The sequence below is a fragment of the Chiloscyllium plagiosum genome, unplaced genomic scaffold, assembly GCF_037043375.1.
Source record: "Chiloscyllium plagiosum isolate Xiang-an unplaced genomic scaffold, Cpla_swu_hap1 HiC_scaffold_13, whole genome shotgun sequence".
In the NCBI taxonomy this organism is placed as follows: domain Eukaryota; kingdom Metazoa; phylum Chordata; class Chondrichthyes; order Orectolobiformes; family Hemiscylliidae; genus Chiloscyllium; species Chiloscyllium plagiosum.
Genome location: NW_028270151.1, coordinates 27,143,546 through 27,153,220, shown reverse-complemented (window position 1 = coordinate 27,153,220; position 9,675 = coordinate 27,143,546). Strand labels below are relative to the sequence as shown.

At 42.0% G+C, this 9,675-nt stretch overlaps 1 protein-coding gene across 3 annotated transcripts; it reads right to left on the bottom strand.

The window, feature by feature from the left end:
• Window positions 1-59: 59 nt before the first annotated feature.
• On the bottom strand, window positions 60-9,168 carry LOC122556106 (uncharacterized). 3 transcript variants are annotated; one of them, XM_087993387.1, is made up of 2 exons: window positions 9,070-9,168; window positions 60-1,463 (listed from the first exon to the last, which is right to left on the bottom strand). In XM_087993387.1, the coding sequence occupies exon 2, from the start codon at window positions 1,438-1,440 to the stop codon at window positions 316-318; it is 1,125 nt and encodes a 374-aa protein (XP_087849513.1). In that variant the 5' UTR covers window positions 1,441-1,463; window positions 9,070-9,168; the 3' UTR covers window positions 60-315. The 3 variants fall into 3 exon arrangements, with proteins under 3 accessions (XP_087849513.1, XP_087849514.1, XP_087849515.1); XM_087993388.1 differs by having other exon boundaries at window positions 60-1,460; window positions 9,070-9,164; XM_087993389.1 differs by lacking the exon at window positions 9,070-9,168 and adding an exon at window positions 6,639-6,657.
• Between the last annotated feature and the right edge of the window lie 507 nt (window positions 9,169-9,675).

The window sequence follows — 9,675 nt, the reverse complement described above, 5'->3', positions numbered from 1 at the left end:
TGAAATGAAATGAAACATTGCATGTATTTTTTTTAATAGCAAAGTCTCGCAAACAGTGGAATAGTGAAACAACTACTTTATTAGTTTCTGGATGCAATATTGAGTGAATTGTGGAATCACATTTTCCATCACAGAAGCTTTGTAACTACTTGCTGCTATAAAGCTGAGAAAGTCAGTTTTATAATCTCTCAATTTCTTAAAGGTTGACATGAATTTTCATTTACACTTTTGACTCCAGACATTTTCTTGAAGGGAAAAGCTGCAATGCTTTAAGTATTGGTTTATTTGGGGAAACACCCTGAATCTTTCACTTGGCTACTCTTCATTCGCCAACACCGCATTATTTTTGTGTAATTCTGGTAAGACTGCTCTGGTGTAGAAATCTTCCAGTTTATTTTCAGTATTTTTCCAGAACTGTTTATCAGATTTCACTGGTACAATGGCAACATCGCGGTCAGTGTAGATTGCAAGGTCAGCCTTGTCAACGCCTGCAACTGCCAACTGGCACTGAATCTGGGTATAATAGGGATGATTCTTTTTCAGTTGAAGTTCACCTTTGTTCTGTTCCAAGCAGAATGTTTTGTCTTCACAAGCTTTGTTGATGGTGTGATTCTTGTGTTTGTAGGGGCATTTGACTTCCACCAGTCCAATGGTATCCCCTGTTGCCTTGTCAACCACGACTCCATCAGGACTTGCTGCCAACCAGTTCTTCCCTGGGTCAACGAACAGCCCACATGACTTGACAGTTACTTGGCGCCCAATGTCCTCAGACTTCAGCTTCTCATATTTTTTTATGGCAGCAGGCTCATTCTGGATACCCCATTTCATTGCAGGAGTCATAACAGTTGAGCCCTGGCCCACAATGGACTTCACATAGGACTGAGGGACCTCTGTACTTTTACCATTTGCAAACTTGCTGTGGGAAATCTTATGCGCTACTGAGGCAGTGATTCGGTTTCTGCGCTGCTCGAACCAGGCTGGGTTTTCCCTTTGACCCCGTGTGGCTTTCTCAATCTCTTCTACTCTCTGCTTACTGATCATCTCTGGGTGTGCAGAAATGCTGCCTTGACCTTTTTGGTCAACCTGATTTTTAGATGGTCTCTCTTTTCCCAATGTCTGGGATCCAGAGTTGGCTTTACCAATAACCAATGTGCTTCGTGAGGCACCATTTCCACTGCTTTCTGCTCCTCTGGTAGCTGACTTGGTGGATCTCTGTGTTTCAATGTTTCTGGTGTTAGCAGTTGAGTTTGGAGATCTTCCAGTGTTTGAGGGCTTGGCTGAGCTGGGGCTCCCACCCTTTGCTCTACCTCCTTGGCTTCTAGATCCTGAACTGCTTGGACTGGCTGCTTTAGTAGGTGGAAGCACAGCTCCCTCTTGAGGCATTAGTGGTTTTGCATCAGCCCCCTGCTTTTTCCGATGACTAGGTGGTCTTCCTGCCATTTGGTGAACAGTTAAAGTTTCTGCTAATAAAAACACCAACAAAAAAGAAAACTTTTAAAATTAAATGAACTTTGCACATGCTTCTTTTGATTAATATAATGGTACAAGAGGAAGGAGTACAGACCAATGATTCACTGACATGATATAGGGTGGGAAGACCAGAGATGACAGTGACGTGGCATAGAGTTTGAGAGAGCCTGGTTTTCACTAAATCACACATTAAGGAGACTAGTTATAATGCAAGTTGTTAGTTGTGGTTTTACATTTCTGGTCTATTAATTCTGAAAGTCTAACTTCAAATCTAATGTGACCATCAAGTTATTGGAGTCTTAAAAATTAAACTGGTCATTAATGTCCTTACAGAAGGAGATCACCTGCACATTCTGGGCCTATATACACCAGTGTTGTTCTGAAAGGTTGCTACCACAGTGTTCTCAATGGTTCAAGAATTCTGCTCATCATCACTACCTTGGGACAGCTGGAGTGGGCATTAAATTCTGGCCTTAGTTCATAAGAAATAGGAATATCCAGTAGTGTCATAGTTGGCCTGATGTTCCTCACATCAACTTTCCTGCCCTTTCTCTATAATCTTTGATTGTCCTAATGATCAAGAATCAAACTTAGCCTTAAATATACATAAGGAATCTGCCCTACAGTTTCCTGTGGCAAGGGAAACTAAACGCTCAGAAGAAATTCCTTCTCATTTCAGTCTTGAATTACTGCCCCTTAATTTAAAATATGTTCGCTGGTCTTCGGCTCTCCCATGAGGAGAAATATCTTCTCAGCATTTACCCTACCAAGTCCAATGAGTTGAGCCCAAGCTGTTTAACCTTTGCTTGTAAGATAATCCTTCCACATCAGCCATCAGCCCGGTGAAAATACACTGAATTACCTCCACTGAATGGATATATTCTCTTTAAATAAGAGGACCAAACCCCACACAGTAATCCAGATGAGCTCTCACCAGCACCAAATACAGTTGCAATAAGACTTCCCTCTTATACTCCAACTGCCTTGAACTAAGGGCCAACATTCCATTAGCCTTCCTGATGACCTGCTGCACCGGTGTGCTAGTTTTGTGTTTTTACGCACAAGTATCCCAAGGCTCTTTATGTGCAGCTTTTCTTCATTTGAAGAATACTGGTCCTTTGTCCCTTCTAAAATGAATAACTTGACATTTTCCCACATCTGCTCCATTTACCAATATTTTCCCCACCTTCCCAATCAATATCTCTCTAAACTCATTGTATCCCTCTCACAACCTGCCTTTCCACCTATTTTTGTGTCATGTGCCAGTAAAGTCCATGTGTAGAGAATATTTTTTTTTTCTTCTCTTTTGGAGCAGGCCCCAGGCTGCTGCAGTAGCGGTGACAGCTGCTCGATAGACATAAAAATGAGAAGATTTACTAAGAAAGTTCAGTAAGAGATATTGAAGTAGTGGACACTAGAGAGCCTACACCATTGGAGCATAGGAAGAAAAATATATAGGACAAATAAAGTTTTTAAAAAATCACCTATCTGGGCACAAAATGGATACTGAGACAAAAGAGACAATTAAGAAGGTTGATTTAAATAAACATGGTCAAAAACACAATGCTGAGTATCCACAACACAGAAACTGGCCATTATCCAATTATGTATTGCATGAATCATCTCCTATGGCTCTACAACAACAGTTTATTTTTGGGCTCTTCTCCCCATTTTGTGTTTATCTAGATTCCCTATAAATTAATCTATAATATTTGCCTTACCAGGCCTCAGTTCCACATTTGCGACAAATGAAGTTTCTCCTGAACTCTAGATTGGATTATTAATTCCTTTCCTAATATGCCCTCTAGTTACCTGCAACTTTTCTTTGTTGTCCTTTCATGTGTGTGAAGCCTTCTATAAGGAGCAAACCTCAGTACAAGAGAAAAAAGGCTTAACCCATCCAATTGTCCATGATAGTTGGAACATCTTAATTTGGATATTGTCCTTGTAAATCCTTTTGTGCATTAAAATACAGAAAAGAGAACACTTAGCTCCCTGTGCCAAACAAATATGAAGACATCCAGCTCAATTTTGTTTTCTAGCAATTGGTTTGTACCTGAAGAGGTTATGGTATTTGGAGTACATATTCAGACATCTTGGAGTTTCTGCCTCTATGGCTCTTTGAGGCAGAGTTCAAGATTCTAACCATCACTGGTGAAAACACTTTTTCTCATGTCCCCTCCAGTCTTTCAACCAATCACCTTAAACCTATGCCTTCTAATTATTGAAACCTATGTCTTCCCCATTGCTTTGGGTACTTTATTTTGTTGTGAAGCCCAGAACTACAGACAGTACTGCACATGTTATCTAACCAAAGTTCACATTGCTTCTGTTTTTTAAATCTAGTTCTCAAGAAATGAACTCCGGTATTCTAATTGCCTTATCAAAAATGACAATGCTATTTAATTTGTGTGTGTCTGTGGCCCCCAGATCTTTGTTCCCCTATCACATTGAAACACTGAATTTCCAAACAGCTTCATACAATTTCCTCAAAAAATTCATCTTCTCAGTTAAGCCACATTGATGCTCATTTGCCAATATCACACTGTCTGTAAGTTTGTTTTCCAGTAATTTATTACAGTCCTCCTCCAAATTATGTACAACATTCTCCTGCCCAATTGTTGAAACATTTTAATGGCAGGAACTAAATCAAAGTACTATTGGAAGAGGAAATGTATTCCTGTTGTGCCCATCTCTCTCTCTCTCTCTCTCTCTCTCTCTCTCAATGTCTCAAGGGTGTTGATGGACACCATATACTTACGCCCCAAGGGCACCCAGGCATGACTACCTGTAAAAGACGGGCAAGCACTTGGATAACAAATCAGTTTTATGGTCCACTACCTGGACCTATTGTTAGCTACTCTCTCACCAGGCTCTCAGTATTTTCTCTCTGCCCTGCAGTGTGGGCTGATTGCTGTCTGTGGAACCGTGAGGTATCTGTGCATGCAATGTTGCCCATGAGGAGGTCTTTTGACCTGCCTGTCACCATCATCGTAACCCAAACTCCCTACACCCCCATACCAGGCATCCAAAGATCAGGAGCATGGGGCCGGTGCAGCCAAAAGAACACACAGCTTTTTTTAAAAACACCGACACAAGTGGTGGAATCTCCCACAACTGATAAACACCAGAATCAACAATTTGGGCCAGAAGTTAGGGAACCACCTTGATCTACCGTTGAACAGATGGCTATGTGCAACATCCTGCTACCCTAGGTCCCCAGTGGAAAGCCACAAGACTCCTGCTTAGTGTCCTCCACAGGAACTCAGCTTTTTATTTTTATTTTCATTTTGGTACATCTCTCTCTGAAAGCCATGTGCTCCTTCTCCAAGAACTGCCCACAGGGTAGTTAAGAGTCAACCACTTGGCCTTGTGCCTGGAGTCATATGCATTCAGATGGCAGATTTCTTTACTTGAAGGATGTTAATGAACCAAAGAAAACAGCCCATCACCAAATCATCCAAATAACTAATTATCAAATAACAAATACTACCCATCACAATAAAATCGCAAAAATGAAAAGGAAGAAACAAGGGAAAAACACAGTTCTCTGTTTTGTTTTTCAAGACTCACCTTAACTTATTTGGAAACCTAGCTTTTTAAAAAATAAATTATCACTAAATTAATCTAAGACCCAATTAACTAAAGAGAAATTTCCAGGGTCAATAGGGCTGAGTATGCTGCTATAATTTCTGATGCCTAGATTGATGCAATAGGTTTTCATTCCTTTCTTTCGGCTTTGTTGTGGTTTGATACAACTCAATGGCTTTCTAGGCCACTTCAGAGGGTAGTCAAAATGAAACCACATTGCTGTAGGCTGGCGTCACATGTAGGCCTGACCAGGTAATGACATTAATGAACCAAACTGACCTTTACAACAATCTACAGTCGTTATATGATCGTTTTTAATCTTTTAATTCCAAAATTAAAAAAGTTTTAATGAATTAAAATTTCACTATCTGCCACATTAGTCTGGGGTTCTAGATTACTTGTCCAAAAATGTTTTCAAAACCCCATGGGTGATCTGATTTGCCCTTAACTCCAGTTTCCTATTTGCTTATTCCTGTACTCTTTTATAATCAGTGTTTGCTAACACCAATAACTGTTAGGCAACTACATATGCATGCTCATACAGGAACATACAGTTCAAACATTGATGTCACTAGGCAGACTCTACATCCTCGATAATGGAGGATCCCAGCAAAGCAGTGGAAAAGTTAAAACTGAAGTATTAGAAACTATCTTCACCAGAAGTATCAAGTGGATGATGCATCTCAATATCCTCCAGAGGTTGCCCTCAGTATAGATGCCAGTCTCCAGCTAATTCAATTCATTCTGCATGACATCAAGAAACAGCTGCAGACACAAGATAATGTAAAGGCTACATGAGATCAATAGTATTATCAAACAGCACTGGCATAGCAATAACTTGCTCACAGATGCTCAGTGTGGGTTTTGCCTGGGTTATCCAGCTGTTGACCTCATTGCTGCTTAAATTCAAACGTTCAAAGTGACTGCCCTTCACATCAAGGAGCCCTTGAAAAACGGCTAAAAATGAAATCAGGTGGGAGAAACTATCTGCCAGATGAAGTTGTAGCTGGTACAAAGGAAGATGGGTGGAATTGTTGGAGGCTAATCATCTCAGCTCGAGGACATCTATGTAGGAGTATCACTGCAATAGTTCCTAGGTGCAATGCCCTTGGCACAACCATCTTCCGATGCTTCATCAAACACATCTTTTGTAAGGACAGAGGTGGGATGTTCACTGATGATTGCACAATCTTGGCACCATTTTCAACTCCTCCGGTACTGAATCAGTCCATGTCCAAATGCAGCAGGACCTGAACAATGTCCAGGTTGGGCTGATAAGTGGCAAGTAATCATTGCGCCACTCAAGCATCAGACAATCATCATCTCTAATAAGACAAAATCTAACCCCAAAACCTTGATATTCAATGATACTACCATCATTGAATCCTCCATTATTTACGTCTTCGGGTTTACCATTCATGAAAAACTGCACTGGACGAGCCATATAAATACAGTGACTATAACAGCAGGCCCAGTGCTATGAATACTGCAGCAAATAACTCTCCTCTGTCTCTGCAATGCCTGCCTGCTATCCAAAAGGCAAAAGTCAGGAACGTGATGGAATACTCTCCACTTGCCTGGATGTTTGCAGTTCCAAGAACACTTGAAGCCATCCAGGACACCACATCCACCAATATTCACTCTTTCCACTAGTGATGCAAAGTATACAAGACGAACTGCAGATGTTCACTTAAGCTCCTTAGACAGCACACAACCACCAGCACCTAGAAGGACAAAGGCAGCAGATGCATGGAAACCTCACCACCTAGTTGCTTCTCTCCACACCACTCCAACTCCTGACTTGGAAATGTATCGCCATTCCTTCAGTTTCGCTGGGTTAAAATCCTGGAACCTCCCTCCGTAATGGCACTGTAGGGCTACCTGCAGCACGTGATTGCAGGTGTTCGAATAAGTGGTTCATTGACACCTCTTCCAAGGCAACTAGGGATGAGCAGTAAATCCTGGCCCAGCCAAAAAAGCCCACATGCCGTGAACGAAGAAAAAAGATTCCCTTGAATCCCATAATTAAAACTTGATTAGTGAGCAAGAAGAGAGTTGGGTTAAAGGTATCCTTTTCAGGTTGGCAGTCTGTGGACCAGTGGACAATAAGAGGGATCAATGTGCTGGACCCAGCCCTGACGTCGGCACGTGCTCTTTCAGTGTGACGTCATAAACAACACAAACGGTGCTGCGCAAGCGCAAACGAGCGTGCGGGAATGTCAGCTTTGGCGGGAGCGCAGGCCATTCCGTCCCCCAGTTCCATTCCGCCCCAGCTGTCTGCCGCACTCTTCCCTCCGCATCCCTGATCTCTCTCTCCCTCTCACCGCATGCGGCAGTATTTACTGACACCTACGAACACTGGCTGATTGTGCACGCTATTACAGAAAAAAACCCAGAAATTGCTGGACAACTGTTCCCTGATCATCTGACGAAGAGTCACCGGATTGGAAACGTTAACTCTGCTTTCCTCCCGTAGATGCTGTCAGAACCTGCTGATTTCTATTTTTGTTTCAGACGTCCAGCATTAGCAGTTATTTGCTTTATTTTATGCAGGTTGTTGTATTTATGAGTTTTGGGCGATCAATAAATATTGGAATTATATGCTATATATCCACTTCCAGGTGACACATAAAGATTCTATTTCGATATGATCAGGGAACCTATTACCTCACAGCGTGGCTTTGATGCATATCATTTTAGCATCAAGTTTGCACATGGAACAAATGAGGCCAATCTTACAACGTATGGAATTGTAGGAACCCCAGTATATGCAATGACCAGTGAAGAGTAGAATTGCAGTGGACAGTAATATCTCAACTAGGACATGAAGAAAGGGAGTTTAGATCAGAGTGGTGTTGGAAAAGCACAGCAGGTCAGGCAGCATCCGAGGAGCAGGAAAATCGACGTTTCAGGTAAAAGCCCTTCATCAGGAGTAGAAGCAGGAAGCCTCCAGGGAATATTCTAAGAAAAAAATGCCTACCATGAAGAAAGGGAGCTCATCTGTTGTTACATTTCAAAATTGAATTTGAACAGCGTGGAAGTATATTAAGACGGAAAAAAATTCTTGCATGCAATTGCTGATTCAAATATAGCAAATGTATCATTTACATATCGGAAGTATGCAATAGCCAGGAGATCACGCGCCATTCCAGTAAAGACCCAACAAAAAAATTTGCGAGAAGTGGGCCTAATGGAGATCCCAAGCAACAACATTTATTCGGCAATAAACTGTAATGCTCTTACAAAGAGCTGACACAAACTGGATGGCGGATTCTTTGTATTATTCTGTGGTTCTCTGTGCAACTGGGCTGTCAAACTCTTAGTAAAAAAGCAGAGAAACGAGACAAGCAAATCCCAGTGATTAGTGAGGACAAACAAAAACAAGCACTTTTAAACATTGATTCATGGGATTTTTCTGACGGAGAGATATAATATTTGCTGCTGCTGTACATCTGTTAATCTGACGTTTTCTGACTTGTTCGCGCTGTGATTTGATACTTTAAGACCCCGATCTGAGACGAGACACAGGCCAAGACTAGATGAAACTGTAAGATCCAATCAACTACATTTCAAATTATGGGTTGTAAACTTTGGGGGAATGTTATCAAAGTTACTGCAGCTCCGAAATTGCACTGCGTAACAGGGCAATTACCACCTCTCCCCCAACCAAGAGCTTTCCCTCCAAAGCCAAAACTCCCACATTCAAATCCCTGACACTCCCCTCTCCACCCCCAGAAATGGGACTGGGTGAACGGTGCTGATAACATGCGCTCGGATCTGGGGACTGGGAGCTTAGTCGCTGAGTTGAAGGTCTCAGAAGTTGAGATGATGGCAAACCAGGAGCTGGCAATTGGAGGCTAAGCTCTCATTCCTGTAGATATGAGAACCCGCTCTGAATTGTGCACTGAAAATATTGCAGTGGGTGAAACTGAAAGCAATGCACATCTCACTGAAACTTTTGGATTCCGTAACTCTGATCTTTCCCTACCACGGGAATTGGCTCCTTACCTGGGGTCTCGAAATTCACTGCTCATTTACAATCGAACTGCTCCCTTCCCGGCGGTCACTCCGCTCTGGCAGTTTCTGACACATTAACCTCCCACCCCAGGGACACAGGCTCCACCTAACGCCTGATGCAAATACTTGACGTTTGAAGCCATTCTGCAGGATTTAAAAGGGCAATACAAAATGTGATATGGACCCTATCTGGCAGCTCGCCCCTTGGTGTGGTGAATGACCAATACGGTCACATTCAACAATTAGACAGCATGTCTGAAATATAGACCAGAAAGTATTGGTAGAGTTGAACAGTCAGCAGCGGGTTACATAAATAGTAAAAAGGCTATTTAGCCTCTTGAATCTGTTCTGCTTTTCAGTCAGATTATGTTAATTTGGATCTCAACTCTCTTGACTCACAATTTCTTCATACCCGTCGATACCCTTTCCAAGAAAAATCCCTCAACCTCAATCTTGTGGGATCAATATGATCCTTGGGACCTTGGCAACATTCGGATGAATCTACGTTGCGTTCAAAAGCCAAGTGCACCTTTCTAAGGTGCAGATTTCGGAACAGAATGAAGTACATCAATGTGCACTAAGTAGGCATTTGGATAG

Bases quoted from the DNA above. Each gene is read 5' to 3' on its own strand.
- LOC122556106 (XM_087993387.1), bottom strand. From the start codon at position 1,440: ATGGCAGGAAGACCACCTAGTCATCGGAAAAAGCAGGGGGCTGATGCA.